Source organism: Perognathus longimembris, unplaced genomic scaffold (assembly GCF_023159225.1).
Source record: "Perognathus longimembris pacificus isolate PPM17 unplaced genomic scaffold, ASM2315922v1 HiC_scaffold_5536, whole genome shotgun sequence".
NCBI classification, from domain to species: Eukaryota; Metazoa; Chordata; class Mammalia; order Rodentia; family Heteromyidae; genus Perognathus; species Perognathus longimembris.
Genome location: NW_025960974.1, coordinates 277,679 through 300,755, shown reverse-complemented (window position 1 = coordinate 300,755; position 23,077 = coordinate 277,679). Strand labels below are relative to the sequence as shown.

General features: G+C 54.0%; 1 gene segment (V, D, J or C); it reads right to left on the bottom strand.

Annotated features, from left to right (window-relative positions):
* Positions 1–256: 256 nt before the first annotated feature.
* The window catches only part of LOC125345357, a 44,431-nt gene continuing 21,610 nt past the window's right edge, over positions 257–23,077 (bottom strand). The window contains 7 exon segments of the C gene segment in view: positions 257–513; positions 670–785; positions 3,004–3,336; positions 3,430–3,747; positions 4,082–4,414; positions 4,519–4,833; positions 14,541–14,586. Coding sequence covers positions 505–513; positions 670–785; positions 3,004–3,336; positions 3,430–3,747; positions 4,082–4,414; positions 4,519–4,833; positions 14,541–14,586 — 1,470 coding nt within the window.

Sequence of the window (23,077 nt, the reverse complement as noted above, 5' to 3'; positions counted from 1 at the left end):
AAAGTGTCGCAGCTTGCTAGAAATCCCGCACAAGAGAGATGGTGGCGGTGCTGGACTTCCACTGTGTCTGAGAGACCAGTTCTGGAATTCTCCCAACTGAACAAGCCTGGCCTGGCTGGCCACATGTGTTGTGGTCTCCAATGCTGAGCGCTCCGGATGGCTCTCTTCCCTTCCTCACAGCTCCCTTTGGACTTAGGTCATCCCTCCAGATGCCTACGTGGAAAGTTTGTAAAAGAAACAATCCTTCACGAGAAAGTGGTTTCACAGGAGAAAGTATCTGTTTATTTTGGTCCACATATGCGCACAGCACAGAAGTAAGCAGGCAGACCCACAGACGGGCTCCACTGGCCTTGGTGGCCAGTCTATTTCAAAGCTCAAAGCTGAAGGGTGACATGCGGGAGAGTTGGGTACAAGTCTGTCTGCCACACAGATTGAGCCTGCCAAGCTCAGAGGTGGTCCCTTGTGGCTCAGCCCTTAGATCTCCAGTGTGCTTCCCTAGGCAAGTCACTTCACCTGCAGGCATCAAAGAAAGCGAGTGTGAGCCACGGTCCCCTATTATGAGTGGATGTCAGGGAAAGTGAGCCCAGGGTGGACCCCAGAAACTTCTGTCCAGCCCAGGCTGCTGCTCCGAGTCAGCTCCCAGCACCCTCTCAGCCCCAGCCAGTCTACCTTGAACAGGGTGACTGTGGTGCTGTAGAAGAGGCTCAGGAGGAAGAGGACGATGAAGGTGGAGGCCGTGGTCCAGAGGTTCTCGAAGCCCTCCTCCTCGGCATTCACCTCCCCCTCTGTGAGGGAAGACACAGAAGGAGAGGGGGTCAGTGTGCGGTGGGTGCTGGAGGTACAATAATGTCTAATGCTGCCTGGGCACCTGCCTGATACCTGCTGTTGGGCTGGGAGCATCCAGGCTGGGTCTGGAGGAGACCTTGCCAGCACAGGATGGGTTCCTTGACAGTGCTGGCTAGACAGAGGACCAGCATAGCCAAGCAGAAGCAGGCAGTGACCCAGCACCCTGCCCTGAGCCCTGGGGCGGCAGACAGAGCAAGTCAGATACAGTATGTGGACATGGGTGCAGGGAAAGAGGAAAGACAGTGTCTGGTGTGTCCTGGACTCTCTGTGCAGGTGCCAGATCCTAGGCTACCTGGCCACTTGTCTTCTGAAAAGCTGAAGAGGAGCTCCCTGTCCCTGTGCTTCACGACAGAGCAGTGGGAGATGGAGTCTGAGGTGGCCCTGTCCTTTTTTTTTTTTTTTAAACAGTCCTTGGGCTTGAACTCAGGGCCTGAGCACTGTCCCTGGCTTCTTTTTGCTCAAGGAGAGCATTCTATGATGTGAGCCACAGCACCACTTCTGGCTTTCTCTATGTATGTGGTGCTGAGGAATGGAACCCAGGGCTTCATGCATGCTAGGCAAGCACTCTACCACTAGGCAACATCCCCAGCCCTGCTCTGTTCTTATTTCTGGGCAGGACTCTGACAGCTGGTCCCACCCCGGAGCAGAGTCCCTATGGGTAATTGTCCTTCCTCTCCCAGCACTGATGGCTCTTGGGTCCTGAGGACAGACACAGAGGGAGACAGGGGGATGAGAGCACTCAGCAAGGCCTCTGCCTGGGAACACAGGCTACTGGCAGCAGCTGCAGCTCAGGTCATAAGGGGCTGAGAGCCCTGGGAGTGTCTAGGGTCTGCCCCAGCCAGGCAGTGTCTGGTGGGCATGTAGTTCTCACCAGGGCTTTGTCTTCCCGGCCTGCCTCTCCTGGGTAGCTGGCTTCTGCAGGCCAGCCTGGCAAGCAGGGTGGGTATATGGGGGACAGGTTCACTAGACTGATCTCCTGTGGCTTCCTACTAAAAGGGAGCATCCAAGAGCAGGCCTAGATGCCACTCTCTCTGTCAGGATGTTTCTCCAAACCCCGGGGCTGGAGTTACCTACTGCCTTCACCTCAAACCTAGACAGGCAGGCACACTCTGTCCTTGGGCACAGAGTTGGTTCTCCTGGAAGCTGTGGTGGCTCAGCCCAGGGCTTTGAGCCCTGGGCTTGGACCGAGGGATGGTGAGCCTGGTCAGAATCCAGGCTGGGCTGGGCTTGGAAGTATGTCCATAAAGACAGAGACAAACAGAGCTGTGGGAGAGAAGCCCTGGAGACAATACCTGCAGCATAGTGCCCCTACTGGCATCTGTGAACCTTGTCTGTGCCTATGTGTCCCTGTGTTGATGTGTGCAGGTGTGTGCTATGTCCGTATCTTTGTACACAGGCATGTTTGTGCTCTCATGTCTTTGGTCTGTGTGTGTTTACCTTTGCCCCTTCTGTGTTTGTGTGCATACATGTGTATAGGTGTGCATGTGTCCATGTGTATCAGAGCCTGCAATGTTTCTCTGTGTGGCCACACGTGTTGATGCCTGATTGTGCTTCTCTTCCTGCTTGTGTGCATCATGTTTGTTGCATGCACGAGTCCATGTGTGTCCACGTGTGTGCCTATGTACCAGTGCAGCTCTCCGCTTATGAATGCGTGTTTGCATGTATGCACACATTCACATCCATGTTCATGTCGCTGGCTCTATTTCCTTGTGCGGCAGGTATTTCCATGTGTGCTCATGTGTGCGTGTGTATTTCCACATGTGTCTGTGTCATTTAGTGCTCTGTGTGTGCATTCTGTGGGTTGCGCAGATCCTTCCTGGGGTCACACAGAGGCAGGCAGTGCAGAGGTAGAGCATAGGCCAAGAGGGAGGGACTCTGCAGGGTGTGGGCGGGGTGGACACAGCCCAGCCATGCTTGCAGCAGGCAAGAGCATCGCACACTCAAGACCAGCATCTTTTGAAAGGATCTTTTTATTTCTACTTTTATAAAATGCACTATTTCATCCCCCTGACATGCTTAGTTTGCACACACCACATACACACACTCACACATACAGAGCCCCTGGGTCTCAGAGCCTGGCTGGTGGGGGCCATGGTCAGTAGCAGGTATTGGCTGTGTCGGACATGATCAGGGACACGTTGTACAGAGTGGGTTTACCAGTGGACTTGTCCACGTTCCTCTCTGTCACCATGAATGGCAGGGCCTGGTGAGCCACGACGCATGTGAAGATCTCCCCGGAGTTCCAGTCCTCCTCGGGCACCGTCAGGAGGCTGTGGGTGAAGTAGAGGCCTGGGGCCTGGGGCTCAGGAACCGGGGGGCTGGTCACATACTTGTCCGAGGACAAGGGCTTCCCCCCCTGGAGCCACCGCACAAAGACATCGGGGGGAGAGAAGGCCTTCACCAGGCAGCTGATTGTGGCTGACTCCCGCAGGACCAGCTGTTCCCGGGCTGGGGGCAGCAGGTACACGGCGGGTGGGTGCTTGGCCACATCTGTGAGCAAAGAGACAGTGGTGAGTGCAGGGCGAGCAGCGGGCAGTTACCTCCCGGGGGCCATGGAGAGGCGGGAGTGGGAGCCTGGCCTACCTCTGGGCTTGGAGATGGTCTGCTTCACCGGTGAGGGAAGGTCTGTGTGGGTCACGGTGCACGTGAACCTCTCCCCAGACTCCCAGTCCTCCACACAGACGCTCGCCTCCCCACGTCTGCTGAAGGTGCCATTCGGGTGGCTGTTGACGTTAGTTAGGTTGGTTGGCAGTGCCTCACCATTCTGGCGTGTCCAAGAGATGTTTAGGGTTTCACTGGTGGCCATGTCTGTGACCAGGCAGGACAGCTTGGCTGACTTGGTGAGGAAGATATCGGCAAAGGAGGGGGGTGTGGCGAAGACTTGGATGTCTGTGGATGGACCTGTGGTCAAGAGAACACTGCTCTCAGCACTGGATCTGAAGTCCAGGAAGGGTTTCATTTCCTCCACAAGAGTAGCAGCTGACTTCTGAGTCCTCCCTGTCCTGTTGCAGGGGGACACTTGTCCCTCGCTGGACCTCCCACCCTGCTGCCCCTGCCCCTGCCCTTGCACTTGGCAACTGTGGGAAGCCAAGGCTCAGGGAGCAGAGGGACATATGTGATAGAGTCTGCCACGCTTGGGTGGACGTGTGTGTGTGTGTGTGTGTGTGTGTGTGCGCGCACATGTGTGTACTCTGACCTGGGACGTTGGGCAGTGTTCTCAGGGAAAGCCACTCACCAACATTGCATGTGGATGACACGTTCTTCATGAAAGTGAGTCCTTTGTGATCCACGCGACAGGTGAACACGCTCTGCCCCAGCCACTCAAACTGGGTGATGGTCAGTTGGCTAACGATGCTGAAGGTTCGGGGCCCGGATTCTTGGATCTCTGCCCTCACCTCTTCAGTGGTAAAGCCAGACATCACAGGCTTTCCATCTCGTAGCCAAGACACTGTGATCTGCTTGGGGCTGAAGCCTGTGGCCTGGCAGATAAGACTGGACTTGCTTGTGCCAAAGAAGGCATCTCGAGGGGGCATGAACACGGTCACAGTGGGAGGCTGCTCTCGGACCTCTGCAGTGGAGGCAAGAGGCATTAGTGGGGTCTGATCTAAGCCCTGCCCACTGGTCCCCCCATCCCAATCTTTCCGCCTACAGTGGGGAGTAGTTGGCTCTCACCTGGAAGATGCACATGTAGGTCTTTGTTGTGGTCACCATGCTTGACTTTGCACACCAGGTAGTCATCTGTGCCTTCCACGATATCCCTTGAGGGCAGGAGCACCTGCGAGGTGGCTACATACTTGCCCCCCTTCTGCTGGGTGGGGAAGGTGGTGATGCCCTGGCTGACCTCAGATCTGTTCTTGTAATTCCAGGAGAAGGAGATGGAGCTGGGCAGGAAGTCCTGTGCCAGGCAGCCCACGGCCACCTGGTTCTCATCGGACAGGGGGCTCTCGCAGGAGACGAGGGGGAAGACACTTGGGGGAGATGGGCTTGCTGGGGACCCAAAAGGGACAGAAGAGAAAGGAGGGGTGAGAAGTGTCTTCCCATGCCTGTAGGCCAGGGACTCGCTGTCTACTCCCTATCCCACTGCAGCTGCCGGCTCAGGACCAAGTCTGTCTACAGCCCTCCCAGAGCAGGCAGGGCTCCCGCTGGCAGAAGGCATGGTGCTTCCTGGTGTACTGACACCAGGCTGGTGGGGGAGTGAGAGGACCTCCATGGCCCCCTGCTCCTACCCAGTTTGGAGCCTGGCCTGAGGGAGATGCGTGTGTGTTAGAACTGGGGATCTGGCTGTCACCAGCCAGCACCATGCAACACCAACACTGTGCTCAGGCTCAGGCTGCATTTTGTACCTCTGCTTCCTCTGCGCATCAGTCCAAGGTGCCAGGTCCCACACCCAGAACCGGAGGAGCCACAGGGGCCTCAGCCTCAGGCAGCACCTGGCCCAGTCACGCTGGAAGTCACTATAAAGCCTCTGTAGGCTTGTGGTGAGGGTCCTGTGTGGTAGGGGTGAGGTGAGATCTGATGGGAGAGCAGGTGTAGAACCAACTTGATCTTCTACCTAGATACAAAATCATAAACACCTGCCCAGACCCCAGGACCAGTAGCTCAGCACAGCTACATCTGGCTTTGGACAAAGTCAGCTCAGTCAGCTCAGACCAGCTCAGGCCAGCGTAGCCTAGCACAGCCCAGCTCAGGCTAGCTCAGGCCAGCTGAGCCTACCTAGCACAGTCCAACTCAGACCAGCTCAGGCCAGCTCAAGCCAACTCAGACCAGCTCAGGCCAGCTCAAGCCGACTCAGACCAGCTCAGGCCAGCTCAGGCCAACTCAGACCAGCTCAGGCCAGCTCAGGCAAGCTTAGCCAACTCAGACTAGCTCAGGCCAGCTCAAGCCAACTTAGGCCAGCTCAGCCTAGCACAGCTCAGCTCAGTCCAGCTCAGTCCAACTCAAGCCAGCTCAGTCCAGCACAGGCCAACTCAGGCCACCACTGCTCATTCACCACGGCTCTCCTAGCTAATCAACTTGGAACAGCTAAGTTGATACCCTGACTCAAACCAGCTTCAGAGGTGCTCCTCAGAGCCCAATTCAGGGGAAGCCACCCCAGCTGCTTCTAGAAAGGTTTACTCCAGCCCAGTTCACCCTAGCCTATCTCACCTTATCCCAGTTCAACTCACCTTAGCCCAGCTAGCCACAGCCCTGCTCACTCCAGCCCCGCTCACCCCAGCCCAGTATACCCTAGGTCAGCTAATCCCAACTCAGCTCACCCCAGCAAGGATCACCATAGCTCAGCTAACTCAGCTAACCCAGGCTCAGTTCAGCTCAGCTCAGCTCAGCTCAGCTGAACTCACCCCAGCTCAGTTCACCCCAGATCAGCCCAGCTCCCCCCAGCTCAGCCCAGCCAAGCCCAGCTCAGCTCAACTCAGCTCACCCCAGCTCAGCTCACCCCAGCTCAGCTCAGCTCACCAAAACTCAGCACACCGCAGCTCACCCAGGCCCAGCTCACCCCAGCTCAGCCCAGCTCAGCTCAGCCCAGCTCAGCTCAGCCCAGCTCATCTCAGCTCAGCTCACCCAAGCTCAGCACAGCCCAGCCCAGCTCAGCTCAACTCAGCTCACCCCAGCTCAGCTCAGCTCAGCTCACCCCAGCTCAGCTCAGCTCACCCCAGCTCAGCTCAGCTCACCCCAGCTCACCCCAGCACAGCTCAGCCCAGCTCAGCTCAGCTCACCCCAGCTCAGCTCACCCCAGCTCAGCTTAGCTCACCCCAGCACAGCTCAGCTCACCCCAGCTCAGCTCAGCTCACCCCAGCTCAGCCCAGCTCAGCTCACCCCAGCCCAGCTCAGCTCACCCCAGCACAGCTCAGCTCACCCCAGCTCAGCTCACCCCAGCCCAGCTCAGCTCACCCCAGCACAGCTCAGCTTACCCCAGCTCAGCTCAGCTCACCCCAGCCCAGCTCAGCTCACCCCAGCACAGCTCAGCTCACCCCAGCTCAGCTCAGCTCACCCCAGCTCAGCCCAGCTCAGCTCACCCCAGCCCAGCTCAGCTCACCCCAGCCCAGCTCAGCTCACCCCAGCACAGCCCAGCTCACCCCAGCTCAGCTCAGCTCACCCCAGCACAGCTCAGCTCACCCCAGCTCAGCTCAGCTCACCCCAGCTCAGCTCAGCTCACCCCAGCCCAGCTCAGCTCACCCCAGCCCAGCTCAGCTCACCCCAGCCCAGCTCAGCTCACCCCAGCTCAGCTCAGCTCACCCCAGCTCAGCTCAGCTCACCCCAGCTCAGCTCAGCTCACCCCAGCTCAGCTCAGCTCACCCCAGCTCAGCTCAGCTCACCCCAGCACAGCTCAGCTCACCCAAACTCAGCTCACCCCAGCTCAGCCCAGCTCACCCCAGCTCAGCTCACCCCAGCTCAGCTCAGCCCAGCTCAGCTCACCCCAGCTCAGCTCAGCCCAGCTCAGCTCAGCTCAGCTCACCCCAGCACAGCTCAGCTCACCCCAGCTCAGCTCAGCTCACCCCAGCACAGCTCAGCTCACCCAAACTCAGCTCACCGCAGCTCACCCAGGCCCAGCTCACCCCAGCTCAGCCCAGCTCACCCCAGCTCAGCTCAGCTCAGCTCAGCTCAGCCCAGCTCAGCTCAGCCCAGCTCACCCCAGCTCAGCTCAGCTCACCCCAGCACAGCTCAGCTCACCCCAGCTCAGCTCAGCTCACCCCAGCTCAGCTCAGCTCAGCTCAGCCCAGCTCAGCTCAGCTCACCCCAGCTCAGCTCAGCTCAGCTCACCCCAGCTCAGCCCAGCTCAGCTCAGCTCAGTTCACCCCAACTCAGCTCACCGCAGCTCATCCAGTCCCAGCTCAGCTCAGTTCACCCCAGCTCAGCTCAGCTCACCCCAACTCAGCTCACCCCAGCTCATCCAGTCCCAGCTCACCCCAGCTCAGCCCAGACCAGCCCAGCTCAGCTCAGCTTACCCCAGCCCAGCTAAGCTCAGCTCACCCCATCTCAGCTCAGCTCACTCCAGCTCAGCTCACCCCAACTCAGCTCACTGCAGCTCACCCAGGCCAGCTCACCCCAGCTCACCTCAGCTCAGCCCAGCCCAGCTCAGCCCAGCTCACCGCAGCTCAGCTCACCCCAGCTCACTCCAGCTCAGCTCACCCCAACTCAGCTCACTGCAGCTCACCCAGGCCAGCTCACCCCAGCTCACCTCAGCTCAGCCCAGCCCAGCTCAGCCCAGCTCACCGCAGCTCAGCTCACCCCAGCTCACTGCAGCTCAGCTCACCCAATCTCACCTCAGCTCAGCCCAGCTCAGCTCACCCCAGTTCAGCTCAGCTCACCCCAGCTCAGTTCAGCTCACCCCAGCCCAGCTCACCCCAGCTCAGCTCAGCCCATCCCAACTCAGCTCAGCTCAGCACAGCACAGCCCAGCTCAGCTCACCCCAGCTCAGTTCAGCTTACCCCAGCTAAGCTCGGCTCACCCCAGCTCAGCTCACTCCAACTCAGCTCACCACAGCTCATCCAGGCCCAGCTCACCCCAGCCCGCGCCAGCCCAGCCCAGCTCAGCTCACCCCAGCTCAGCTCAGCTCATCCAGTCCCAGCTCACCCCAGCTCAGCTCAGCTCATCCCAGCTCAGCTCAGCCTAGCCCAGCTCAGCTCACCCCAGTTCACCCCAGCCTAGTTCAGCTCAGCTCAGCTCACCCCAGTTCACCCCAGCCTAGTTCAGCCCAGCTCACCCCAGCTCAGCCCAGCTCAGCTCACCGCAGCTCATCCAGGCCCAGCTCACCCCAGCCCGCGCCAGCCCAGCCCAGCTCAGCTCACGCCAGCTCACCCCAGCCTAGTTCAGCCCAGCTCACCCCAGCTCAGCCCAGCTCAGCTCAGCTCAGCTCAGCTCACCCCAGCTCAGCCCAGCTCAGCCCAGCTCAGCTCAGCTCACCCCAGCTCACCCCAGCCTAGTTCAGCCCAGTTCAGCTCACCCCAGCTCACCCTAGCCTAGTTCAGCCCAGCTCAACTCACCCCAGCTCACCCCAGCTCACCCCAGCTCAGCCCAGCTCACCTCAGCTCAGCTCAGCTCACCCCAACTGAACCTACCGCAGCTCACCCAGGCCCAGCTCACCCCAGCTCAGCCCAGCTCAGCCCAGCTCACCCCAGCTCAGCTCAGTTCAGCTCAGCCCAGCTCAGCCCAGCTCACCCCAGCTCAGCTCAGTTCAGCTCAGCCCAGCTCAGCCCAGCTCAGCCCAGCTCACCCCAGCTCAGCCCAGCTCAGCCCAGCTCAGCTCAGCTCACCCCAGCTTACCCCAGCTCAGCCCAGCTCAGCCCAGCTCAGCTCAGTTCAGCTCACCCCAGCTCAGCTCACCCCAGCTCAGCTCAGCTCACCCCAACTCAGCTCACCGCAGCTCATCCAGGCCCAGCGCACCCCAGCCCAGCCCAGCCCAGCTCAGCTTACCCCAGCTCAGCCCAGCCCAGCTCAGCTCACCCCAGCTCAGTTCAGCTCACCCCAGCTCAGCTGAGCTCACCCCAGCTCAGCTCAGCTCACGCCAGCCCAGCTCACCCCAGCTCAGCTGAGCTCATCCCAGCTCAGCTCAGCTCAGCCCAGCTCAGCCCAGCTCAGCTCAGTTCAACTCACCCCAGCTCAGCCCAGCTCACCCCAGCTCAGCCCAGCTCAGCCCAGCTCAGATCAGTTCAGCTCAGCCCAGCTCAGCCCAGCTCAGTGCAGCTCACCCCAGCTCACCCCAGCTCAGCCCAGCTCAGCCCAGCTCAGCCCAGCTCACCCCAGCTCAGCTCAGTTCAGCTCACCCCAGCTCAGCTCACTCCAGCTCAGCCCAGCTCAGCCCAGCTCACCCCAGCTCAGCTCAGTTCAGCTCACCCCAGCTCAGCTCACTCCAGCTCAGCTCAGCTCACCCCAGCTCAGCTCAGCTCAGCCCAGCTCACCCCAGCTCAGCTCAGTTCAGCTCACCCCAGCTCAGCTCACTCCAGCTCAGCTCAGCTCACCCCAGCTCAGCTCACTCCAGCTCAGCTCAGCTCACCCCAGCTCAGCCCAGCTCACCCCAGCTCAGCTCAGTTCAGCTCACCCCAGCTCAGCTCACTCCAGCTCAGCTTACCCCAGCTCACCCCAGCTCAGCTCAGCTCACCCCAGCTCAGCTCAGCTCACCCCAACCCAGCTCACCCCAGCTCAGCTGAGCTCACCCCAGCTCAGCTCAGCTGAGCTCAGCTTGCCCCAGCTCAACCCTCTCCAGCCCAGTTCACCCTAGCTCAGTTCAGTTCAGCTCACCCCAGTTCAGCCCAACTCAGGCCAGCCCTGTCCATATCATTAGCTCAGGCAGGTCGGCCAGCCTGGGTCTTCTCTACCCCTCTGAATAACGATAGAAGTTGCTCCTGAAGAGCAAGGCCAATGCACCTTCTCAGCAAAAGCTTTATTCTTCCCACCTCTGCCTATGGCTCTCCACCCATCACTGCTTCTGTGTTTAAGGCTTCCAAGCAGTCTTGTTCACCTCATCCTTTAATAACTGGGAGGAGTGTTTCCTGGAAACTTTAAAACTTACTAAAAAGTCTTGGGATTTAGATTAAAAATATATAAGGTCTTTTCCAAAGAAAAGTTGCTTCTCCTCCATTGTGAACAACTTTGTCTGTGCCTAGGGGCTGGGGAGTACCCAGAGGATCCTCCATCAGAGCCTTTGCCTCCCTGAGCACCCCTTTATCCAGAATCTCTCCTTTCTGAGTGTAACGCTAGCTTCCTACCCTAATGTCACTCTAGATTAAAACCATCATCAGCAACAACCAAGATATTTATTTTGTCAAAATTTGCCACTTAAAAATTCTTCTGTTGGCCATAAAAGCTCCTTAGAAGTCATAAGAAAGATATAAAACTCAAAGCTGCAGCTAGAACATAAAGTGGAGACCGTACTAGTGGTCTTTTGTATTTTTTAAAGCATTATAAGCATCATAATCAATAGTTGATATGCAACAGAGCATTCCACTTCTCCTTGACAAGTCAATTATGGAAAGTTAAACGACTCAGGCAATAGTCACTCAAAGAAGTCATGAATCAATCTTCCCTACCTGAGACAATGATTGAAGACCGATTCCCCTTCAATTAGAAAGACACTTGCAGAGCAGCGTCTGCAGCATGAGCTGCCTTCTGCTTACCGTGCAGGGCGCCTGGTCACTGGGAGGTCTGGGGTCTTGGCATGGAATGGCTCCTCCAGGCCCATTAGAAATGGCTGATTCATGAATAGCCAGATGGGCTGATAGCAGAAGCCACAACTGCACGTTTGTCTGTCTGAGTTGTCCCCAGTAGGCCTGGCCTGGTCCAGCAGCAACCCACTTCCAGCTCCTGCACACGTACCCCTTCAACAAGAGGCCAGTCCGGTGGCCACTCAAAACAGAACTTGTTTTTCCACAGAGGTACAATTTCCTTTCTTTTTCTCTCTGGCTGGGTTCCTTCTTAATTCACCAACTAATATATGTAACTGAAATAATCCAAATTCTAACCATTTAAACTAAAATTTATCATCTCAAAAAGTGGTCTTGGAAGGTACTTATGAAGGTATCTTTATCAAAGTATTTCTTCTTAATCATAAAGAGAAAATTGACAAGACTATAGTCATGTAAAAATATGGCTTAAGATATTGGGGAAAAGGTTGAGATTAATTATCAGAGAGCAACAGCAAAGTAATTTAAAAAACTTTCCTAAAAACATTAATGATAAAAGATAAACTTCCCCAGGCAATTCAATTTCATATGCTGTTGACCCTTACTTGAAAGTGAATATAATTTAGAAGTTGATAAGCTAGGTTTCAGCAAATTAGACATTAGTAAACTTAGATTGAAAAATTGAATGCACAAGGTTAAAAGAGGATCTTTCCAGTTTCGGTCAGTATCCTCACTCTATTTTAGAAATGCAAATTATCCAGGTGTTGTTTTGCTCAGAGGGAACTTTCAGATCTGTGGTGCTGGGCAAAACACTTCAAAACCACATTTCCACAACTAATGCTATAAATTCACCTGTGGTGTTTTTCTTGGTTCCTAAAATAGACTCTTGACATGACTTGCTTCCAGCCACCTGCAGCAGGTGTCCTGGTCCCAGGAGGCCATCTTGACTCTAACTCAGCAACTACTCCTGGCATCACTCAATCAATTAAAAAAATAAGCTTGCTTTATTATGATCACATCTCAGTTCTGAACCAAGGGAAACCTTGGCTAGACTGTCAGAATGCCAATTCCAAATGACACACAATTGCTGAGAAGTAAAGGTTTTAAATACTTAGACATTAAAAAATTGAATGTAGTTGAAAACCTCTCGTGTTTCTAAGTCAAACTTTGCTTTCATAGGAGCCACTTATCTTCTAACACTTAGCAGGCACTCTTGCCAGCATTTTAACCCAGACGCACTCCCCTGGCCTTCCCCAGTCTCTGGGCAGTGGCTGCCCTTTCTCTCAAGACAAAGGCACATCTATCAAAAGACAATTGTCAGATTTACTTATCCAGACTATTTGCTTTCCAACCAATATAGAATTCAAGACACAATGCCGCTCAGAGCATTACTTGCAGTGTTAAAGAAAACATTCCACTTTGGACTTTACGCCTGGTTATCTTGCTGCTCTACAAATGCAGTTGCCAGCACAGTGACTCCCAAGCGGAGCTCCCCCAGCATGGTCACAGTGATCCTCCAGTCACCGGGACAGTTTTAGCATCATGTCTGTCCCCAGACCCCTCTTTGAGAGCCCCAGCCACACCGTCAGAGGTGTCTGTCCTTATTCCAGCTTTCCAAAAGCAGCAGAAAACCCAAGGAGGCTCTCAGAGCCCCCAGACACTCCAGTCCCTGGCCTTCCCTGGCCAGCCTGCCCTGTCACCTCAGGGACATGCCCCAAGGACCACTCTGCGATGCTCAGCAAACCCCACAGGCAAGAGCAGAAAATGAAGGCCCCAGAGAGGCAGTTCTTACCTGAGGAGACGGTGACATGGGTCCCTGGACCCCAGGTATCTAAGGCGTAGTATTCACAATGGTGGAGTCCCCATCTGTATCCCACATAAACCGTGGTGCCTTTCTGCCATGGCCCCTGCCACCCGAACTCCACGCTGGTCCCAGACACCCATCAGAACTGACAATTCAAGTTTCTATCCTAGATTGTCCTTGCTGCATTCCCACTGGGCCAGACACTGGGGAGCCCTCTGTATCTGCCAGGCACTCAAAATTCTAAGTCTAGACTCTCAGAAGCCAAACTGCCAGTGGCCTGGAGAGTTTCTCAGATCACATAGGAATCTAATCTACCCTGGTCGGGAAAGTGGGGTCACAGAACAGGTAGAGCCAGGTCACAACAGTCCCAGTATCTCTGATGTTGCTCCACAGAGGAGGGAGCCATCACCCATATCAGCCAGTGAAGAAGCCTGTCCTGAGCTCCCATGGCCCAACTTGGGGACCAGGGTGCCTGGATGTGCAGCTCCCATTTGTGGGGACCCTCTCATTGGCTCCCTTTCTGATTCCTCAAATGATCTGAGCCTCAAGTGCAGTTAAAGTAAGTAAAGGTCAGAATTCATTAGAGGAAAAGGTGACCAGGGCCTCTGTCCCTGGGCAATCAACCATAGTAGGACACTCAACAAGAACAGGTACCTTACCGGGTCCTCTGGACAAGAGCCCTGCAAGGACCAGGACAGCAGGACCAAGGGACCTGGTGGCCAAGGGTGGCCTGGATCCTTGATGGTCTCCTGGCTGCAGAGTCTACAAGTTGAAGGTGTCTGTCTGTGAGAGTCAAGGCCCTCAAAGACCCCCCTTCCTGGCCCCCAGGCGGCCTTGGTCCTTCCTGGCCTGAGATCCAGAGATACTCGCTTTTGTCCCCCAAGTATTGCAAAATTCTCCAAAGTAAGTAGAGGAGAGAGGCTGTAAGGACTCACCTGAGGAGACGGTGACCAGTGTTCCGGAGCCCCAGTACTCAAAGTAGTCACACTGCCTCAGACGCCCTTAGGGCATCTACAAAAACCTGATTCCCCACCTGCGCCTGCTTCCCATGGTCATCACAGTCCTAGTGAGGCCCATAGCTCTTCCCAGCCTTCACCCTGAGCCAAGGGTCCCTATCTCCTCAGAAAAGCCATCTGCAGGGCACAGAACCCATAGTCCAAGAGACCCCTGTGAGCCCGAGAAAGCTCCACACAAAACAACAGACTTGTGAAAATCTCTTTCCCAGTTCCAGACAGAGGATACTGGCTCTGATTAGGAGGCAGAGAGGAAATCAGCTTACCTGAGGAGACGGTGACCTGGGTGCCCTGGCCCCAGACATCAAAGTACCAGTATCACAGTATTAGCTTTCCTGCTGTCCCTGCTCATAAACTTATCACCCGCCCGTTTCATAACACTGTTGGTCTCAGATGCAGGACTCACCTGAGGAGACGGTGACCAGTGTTCCGGAGCCCCAGTACGCAAAGTAGTCACACTGCTTCAGACACCCTTAGGGCATCTACAAAAACCTAATTCCCCACCTGAGTCTGACCGGCCTGCTTCCCATGGTCATCACAGTCCTAATGAGGCCCATAGCTCTTCCCATCCTTCACCCTGAGCCAAGGGTCCCTATCTCCTCAGAAAAACCATCTGCAGGGCACAGAGCCCATGGTTCAAGAGACCCCTGTGAGCCCGAGAAAGCTCTACACAAAACAACAGACTTGTGAAAATCTCTTTCCCAGTTCCAGACAGAGGATACTGGCTCTGATCAGGAGGCAGAGAGGAAATCAGCTTACCTGAGGAGACGGTGACCTGGGTGCCCTGGCCCCAGACATCAAAAGCATTGACACAGTGAGCTAGCCCTGTACTTAAGGCCACAGAATACCAAGGCCATGATCTCCAAGACCCCAGAGAACCTGTTTTCTGCTTGAAAACATGGCCACACCCACCCACAGCCCTAGCAAACTTCATCTGCCTCAGATCCTGATGTCTGTTGTGGGCTACAGGGCCCCTGCCCAGTCCTTCTGATACTGGTGTCCACTCACCCACTCCTAATTTCAGTGCTCCAGGCCCTTCCCATTCCACTCTCTTCTGGCCTGACTCCTGTCCCCAGGAAAGGTCCTCTCACCCTCAGAGATGGCCAAAATCTCTTCTGCTCTAGCTTCCTTCAGATCTCTACTGCTGTGGGGCTCTGCAGGCTGCCCTAGGAAAGCTTCAGAGCTGGGTTTTTGTAGAATTGTCAATCACCGTGGTCCCAGTTAGCACAGTGGTTCCTTGCTCAGCCAAAACCTCTCAGCCACACAGCCCATGGCTCCTCCTGTCCCAGTTGTCACTGAGTCAGGAGCCAACCACATCCCTAGTGATGATCATGCATGCAGGAAGTTGCCTTGGATCTCTTGCTTTTAGAGCAGATTGGAGGTAGGCTCCACCTCCTGTCTTTCACTTACCTGGAATGTCAGCTGGAGAGAAAGTCATTCCCTGGTGGGCAGTGCCTTTACCTAGGTGGCAGTGGACCCCTGGGCACCCAGAGCTGGGCATCTCTGGAGTGTGCCCTGGGTGTTCCAAGTACTCTTCCTGTTTAGTATCCCCCATTTATGCAGATGGGCAGCTTCCTTGGTGCTGGGGCACCTGCTTCCATGGTTGGCTGTGTCTTTATCTGTCTCTGTTGGAGTTTCTAGGCCTTAGTGAAAGGTCTCAGCTCTGCTTTGGATGGGTGAAAGTGGAGGGTAAGGTGGTCAGACCTGTACAGTCTGTCCTCACCTGACTTTGTGTGGTCCTAAGGGAGAGAGAAGTCTCCATTCACTACCTATAAGACTTTGGGTCACAAAGAAACATGGACTCTATGGTCTCCCTTATTGGGAATAATTAGTAACAGGTTTAGGCAAGTCACAGCAGAGGATCACAAGAGCCCAATAGCTATACCCTTATGAACACATAAGATGATGCTAAGTGAAATGAACTCCATGTTATGGAGACAATTGTTATATCACAGTTGTAACTACTTTCAACGTCCCATGTGTATCTGTAGCTTCTATTATTGATGATGTTCTTGTATCACCTTCCTGTGGTTGTATCTACACTATGTCTGTAATCTTATCTGAGTATATTGGAAACCATGTATACTGGTATTAGAACTAGGAAATTGAAAGGGAATACCAAAATTGAGAGACACAGGGTAAAAAAAGAAAAACAACTACAAAAGCAATACTTGTAAAACTGTTTGGTGTAAGTGAACTGAACATCTCATGGGGGGGAAAGGGAAAGGGGGAGGGGGAGGGGGAGGGGGATATGAGGGACGAGGTAACAAACAGTACAAGTAATGTATCCAATGCCTAACATAAGAAACTGTAACCTCTCTGTACATCAGTTTGATAATAAAAATTGGAAAAAAAAAGACTTTGGGTCAGGCTAGGCCCCTTAGGTGAAGCAGGAGTAGACCTTTAGGGAGTTAGGGAGGCATATGGGTCAGGTGTAAGCATTGCAGGTGAACTCATGCATATAGGTCACTGTGGGAGGAGGCAGGGCAGCTGCAGATGGGAGGGTGCTCCCGGAAGGCCTGCTCAGGGAGGTGATGGGGGGTGACATTTTGAAATGTCTATGGGTGAGGGGAAGTAAATTCTAGGCAATGGAACAGCCAAAGCAAAACCCAGAAGCTGGAACCTGTATCTGGTGATATGGTTGGTTTACAGGTGGCTAAGAGCCCATCCAGTGGGCAGAAAGGTGTGGGGGCTTGTTTGGCATTCCAAGAGTGGGGAATATCCAGGCAACAGGCCATAAAAGCCTGCAGCATCATTTGGTCCATGTCAGGACATAGATGCTTTTTCTTGGCTGCTCCTGAATGTCTGCCTGTACTGAAAATTTTGCATGGCCTGTGGATGATGTAAATATTCATTGAACCCTGGAAGAAGGTTTCTCACTGCTGCACAGCTCTCTTGCATCCATTTGGCTTAGGGCGGGGCTCCTGGGGAGGGAAGGCTGGATGCAGAGTTGGGGCTCCCACTGTGGTGTGGGCAGGGTGGGAGTAGATTGTGGGATCCTTAAAAGGAGTCTGGACATGAGAGGTGATGTTGAGTAGTGGCTATTATCCAGATGTGGCTGGATGTCTTTGCTCCTGTGATATCAAGGATAAGGACAATGGGAGAGCCTTAGCCAAGCCACAAGGGGCTGGGAACCCTTTTGTTTAAGGATGGGTGGGACCAATAGCCCAAGAAGGGGCTGTGGAGATTGATTGAGACCAGAGCGGACTGTGTTCTGGGAACCTGGGGGTACTGGGGGTCTGAGTGAGCAGAGAAATGATTCTGGCTGGGGGTCCACAAGGCAATGACGGGGTGGAGGTGGAAGGTGTGTAAGAGTAGACTGTGGGCTTGAGGCTTCAGGTCCTCAGTCCTGAACATCTGAGACACTGGGGTAGGTGACAGAGTAGGAACTGGTCATCTTTCTCCTCTTGGCTGAGGCTCAGTTTTGGAGGAGCACTGGAGCCCTATCCTGAGGCTCTGGAGGACCACTGGAGCCTGCGGCTCTGGAGCAGCGCTGGAGACCTATCCTGAGCATTGTAGGAGCACTGGAGTGCTATCCCGAGGCTCTGGAGGAGCACTGGAGGCCTATCCTGAGCATTGTAGGAACATTGGAGTGCTATCCCAAGGCTCTGGAGGAGCACTGGAGGTCTATCCTGAGCATTGTAGGAGCACTGGAGTGCTATCTTGAGGCTCTGGAGCAGCGCTGGAGCCCTATCCTGAGGCTCTGTAGGAACACTGGAGTGCTATCCCGAGGCTCTGGAGGAGCACTGGAGCCCTATCCTGAGGCTCTGTAGGAACACTGGAGCCTGAGGCTCTGGAGGAGCACTGGAGCCCTATCCTGAGGCTTTGTAGGAACACTGGAGCCTGAGGCTCTGGAGGAGCACTGGAGCCCTAACCTGAGGCTCTGTAGTAACACTGGAGCCTGAGTCTCTGGAGTAGCACTGGAGCCCTATCCTGAGGCTCTGGAGGAACATTGGAGTGCTATCCTGAGGCTCTGGAGGAGCACTGGAGCCCTATCCTGAGGCTCTGTAGGAACACTGGAGCCTGAGGCTCTGGAGGAGCACTGGAGCCCTATCCTGAGGCTCTGTAGGAATACTGGAGCCTGAGTCTCTGGAGTAGCACTGGAGCCCTATCCTGAGGCTCTGGAGGAACATTGGAGTGCTATCCTGAGGCTCTGGAGGAACACTGGAGCCTGAGGCTCTGGAGGAGCACTGGAGCCCTATCCTGAGGCTCTGGAGGAGCACTGGCGCCTGAGGCTCTGGAGGAGCACTGGAGCCCTATCCTGAGGCTCTGTAGGAACACTGGAGCCTGAGGCTCTGGAGGAGCACTGGAGGCCTATCCTGAGGCTCTGGAGGAACATTGGAGTGCTATCCTGAGGCTCTGTAGGAACACTGGAGCCTGAGGCTCTGGAGGAACATTGGAGCCTGAGGCTCTGGAGGAGCACTGGAGCCTGAGGCTCTGGAGGAGCACTGGTGCCCTATCCTGAGGCTCTGGAGGAACACTGGAGCCTGAGGCTCTGGAGGAGCACTGGAGGCCTATCCTGAGGCTCTGGAGGAACATTGGAGTGCTATCCCAAGGCTCTGGAGGAACACTGGAGGCCTATCCTGAGCCTTGTAGGAGCACTGGAGTGCTATCCCAAGGCTCTGGAGCAGTGCTGGAGACCTATCCTGAGGCTCTGGAGGAACACTGGAGTGCTATCCCGAGGCTCTGGAGGAGCACTGGAGGCCTATCCTGAGCATTGTAGGAGCACTGGAGTGCTATCCCGAGGCTCTGGAGCAGCGCTGGAGACCTATCCTGAGGCTCTGGAGGAACATTGGAGTGCTATCTTTCCCTTTAAAACTCATTTTTATTGGGTGGGGGCCAAAAGAGCCCTTTCAGTCTCTTTTTCCTGTCTTGTTTTTGTTCTCAGTCCTTTTTATAAATGTAGGAAATGAGGGGGTAGCGCTGCCTTGGCCCTTCAGGAAGCACCTGCTTCTGCAGTTTAGTGCCTCAGTTCCTGATGGGACAGTGTAAGCCTTGCCCAGTCCCCAACCTTGACTCATTGGTCCTGCCTCTTCACAAGCTTCCTAGGGACCACCAAGCTGCAGACACCATCTGCCGTCTGAGGTCCTGGTCCTCTCTTGAAGTGACGCATGCCCTATTTTTCAATTTTGAGGGGGCTCTGATTTTCCAGAGGGTCTTCTGATGGGTACCTTCTCTCCCCATTTCCTTCTGCAATGCTGTGAAGAATTGCCAAAGATGAGAGGTCAGGGTCCCCACCATGTCATAGCAACTCCCCACCATGCCCCACCATGTCTTCTGAAGCAGGTATGACCCTGTTGGAAGCACATTCTTATCCTACTCACTACTGTCACATGCCAGAAAGCATATGCACATTACAGGCATCTGGCTTAAAAGGCCTGGCACTGCAGCAGACCAGATGGAACAGCAAGCTGTGGGAACACCAGAGGCGCTCCTCAGGGGAGAATGCATTGTCTGATATCTGACTTATGATGTTCTTGACTCTGGGGGAGGTAAGTCTCCATGCTCCCATACCACCTTGCTCCATAAATAGGTCCTGCTGCATTTCTTGGGTCAGAAGCAACACGAAGTGATATGGCCACTGAATTTTGGAATCCAACAGGTGTAACAAGCTGAAAGAAAAAAGAGAATCAAACAAGAAGAAGCAGATTGCCTGTACTTTGACACCCAGAAGCAGAGGGAAACAAGAGTAAAAATGAGAAGCAAAGTAGTGGGAAGAGGGCAAAGCTCATGCTGTCAGTTCCACAAGGTGACTGTTACAGAACATGATATCTAAGAGACCTTGCTCATACATATTAAGAAAATGGAGGAGAACAGAAAAGGAATAGACTGGACTAGATCCTCAACAGGTGAGGACTATTTATTGAGGACTAGCAAGGGGCACAGACCTTCTCCTGGGTTTGGAGGTTGTGCTGCTGACTGGATTTTGGGCTTAACAAGGAAATAGAAAACGGGTTATGGTCCCAGGGTGATGTCCTCGACCAGCCCCACAGTGGAATGTTCCACCTGGGGTGAGGAGCTATTGTCCCTTGGGGACCAAGGGTGGTGTCCTTGGCCCAGCCCAGATTGGAACTGCCTGAGGACCAGCATGGGGTCAAGCTTGTTATCTTGCTTGATCTTGGGGAATAAGGTAGGAATCAATCCTTCAATACCCATACCCTACACAGCTCAGAGCAAGCCACCAAAGATAAATGTAGACTGCCTGACTCCATTAGGGCAATGTACTTAACCCTGGCTGTAAACATTCCATCTTGGGCCCAGCTGAAAAGCCCCCCACCTCCCTTGACCTAATGGCTTTTTCATTAACCTCTGCATCCTTTCTCAGACCTCATAAAAACCCAGCTCCTTTTCCAGGTCTACACAGTCTGGGCCTGTGGGAAGACTGTGTCACTTGCTACTCTATCTCAATAAACAGTCCTCCCTTGTGGAAGATTGAGTCCAACCTATTTCCTTCCTTTCTCTTCCATTTTCCTAAAGCATACTACCATGTTCAACAGGCAAATTCATACCACCATGTTTGTTGCTGCAATGCAAACACTGTAAATTTGTAGAATGCCCTCCAGTTCAGGCATAAGATCTGCCCTTGGCAATGTGATTCTGCCTTTGATGTTGGTACCTGAGGGACAGGTGGGGCAGCTCTCACTCTAGTCCCTTGAGAGTCCCCCTGAGAGACAGTTGGGCACCATTTTCCTTACTCCTTTATGGGAATTTGGCCCTGTCAGCTCTTCTGGCAATAAACTCTTGTTTTACGTGGTCTTCTGGGATAATTTCCTTTCAGACACATTGTTCCTTCTTGGTCCTGTTTTACCAAAGATGAGCATCATGTAATTATGTCTCCTCCAAAGAGTGACCAACACTGAAATATGGATACTGGATCTAAGTAATGTCATCTTGTCCTCACCACCATCTTGATGTCTTAACAGATGATGGGGACTTTTCACCCAGTTCTAAGAACTCTAGATGTGATATAGGTTATTCTGTGAGCTGTAGCGGTGTGAAGGGCTGTTAAGTACTATAGAGGTAATATAGGGCATTCTGTGAATTGCAGAGGTGTCATGTGTTGTTTAGCTCTAGGAATGTCTTGCTTCAAGGGATTCTTGCCCTAAGTCCCTGATAAGCCCCTAATTATTCCCCCTAGTTTGATTTGCTTTTTTCTGTAAATACACTTTTGCTAGATTTAGTTCCCCATACCAATCATGTGATTTTTGCCTTTACAAGCTTTGTATTAACTGCATTCCAGGCTTTGAGTTCTTAATAAGACTCCCAATTCCACCTCTCAAAGTGTGGCTGGTCTGTATCCTACTGATCAAATGCCTGTATAACACCACTAAACAGCAGTCCCACAGGATTTATTGTTTAGTGTTGCTGCTGCCATCTTAATTTGCATAAGCATACTTGTACAATAACAAAATCACCTCAAGGGAAAGACCTCCCTAAGAGAACCCCTGCAAACCAGGAGGGGAGGAGGGAAAGCTAACAGGCAGTAGCTCTCAGCCCAGTAGGGCTGCATCTTCTCTATTTCTTCTCTGCCCTGGAGCAGAGGGGAGTCCTCCACGCCTGCTCTTGCTGTCTGAGCCCTTGCAATTAGGGCTGGGCTTGGGGCCTAGGTGTAAGGTCCTTTCTCCCTGGAGAGGAGGTAGATGAGTGACACCTGAGGAGAGCTGCAGAGTCTCTTGGGGCTGGCTGGGGGTAAGATGTCAGGTGGGTGGGCAGATTGATGACCAAGCGTGGGGTGGAGTGTTGCCAAGAGGCTAGATCCTGCCTGCTGTGTGACTGAAGCCCCAGGAGAACACATGGGGTGGGCTGTGTCAAATGGGGTGACCTGTGTCAGTCATATGAGGTGACCTCTGTCAGTCAGATGGGGTGACCTGTGTTAGATGAGGTTGGCTGTGTCAGGTGGGGTGAACTGTGTTGAATGAGATGACCTGTGTCAATCAAGTTAGGTGGGCTGTGTCAGATAAGGTGACCTGTGTCAGTCAGATGAGGTGACCTGTGCCAGATGAAGTGACCTGGGTCAGATTGGGCATTTTTTTTTTTTGCCAGTCCTGGGCCTTGGACTCAGGGCCTGAGCACTGTCCCTGGCTTCTTTTTGTTTGAGGGTAGCACTCTGCCACTTGAGCCACACTGCCACTTCTGGCTGTTTTCTATATATGTGTTACTGAGGAATCAAACCCAGGACTTCATGTATGGGAGGCAAGCACTCTTGCCACCAGGCCATATTCCCAGCCCCAACCTGGGTCAGATTGGGTGACCTGTGTCAGATGAGATGACCTGTGTCAGTCAAGTGAGGTGGGCTGTGTCAGATGAGGTGACCTGTGACAGTCAGATGGTCTGATCTGTGTCAGATGGAGTGACCTGGGTCAGATTGGGTGACCTGGATCAGATGAGATGACCTGTGTCAGTCAAGTGAGGTGGGCTGTGTCAGATGAGGTGACCTGTGAGAGTCAGATGGTCTGATCTGTGTCAGATGGAGTGACCTGGGTCAGATTGGGTGACCTGGATCAGATGAGATGACCTGTGTCAGTCAAGTGAGGTGGGCTGTGTCAGATGAGGTGACCTGTGAGAGTCAGATGGTCTGATCTGTGTCAGATGGAGTGACCTGGGTCAGATTGGGTGACCTGGATCAGATGAGATGACCTGTGTCAGTCAAGTGAGGTGGGCTGTGTCAGATGAGGTGACCTGTGACAGTCAGATGGTCTGATCTGTGTCAGATGGAGTGACCTGGGTCAGATGGAGTGACCTGGGTCAGATTGGGTGACCTGGATCAGATGAGATGACCTGTGTCAGTCAAGTGAGGTGGGCTACGTCATGGGCCTGTGGGAGACCTTGCCATGGACTGCCTCCCTCATCTTGGGGAGGGAAGTAGGCTGAGCTGTAAATCATAAGAGGAGTGGTCTCTAGAGGTCTTTGCAGTGACTAGGCCTGGGTTCTGTGCCAGGTTTGTGATCTGGTTGGGCTTGGGCCCCTATGGAACCCTCACATCTGTGAGCTTCTCTATCTTCCATGAATGGGGGACAGAGATGCAGTTCGTGTGTGTGTGTGTGTGTGTGTGTGTGTGTGTGTGTGCATATGTGCATATTTGTGTGCATGCATGTGTATGTCTTTGGTTTTGGAGTACAGCAGACAAAGATAAGTGTGTAGTGGGGTTGGAGTCCTCCAGGGGTTTTGGGTTTCTGTGCTCCTGGTATTCTTTCTGGATATCATGGGAGTCATGCTTGGGGTCTGGCCTGTAGTGATGGTGGTAGGAACCAGCTACTCCTGTCTGTCTGACACCACTCCTCTGAAGGGTCAGCTCC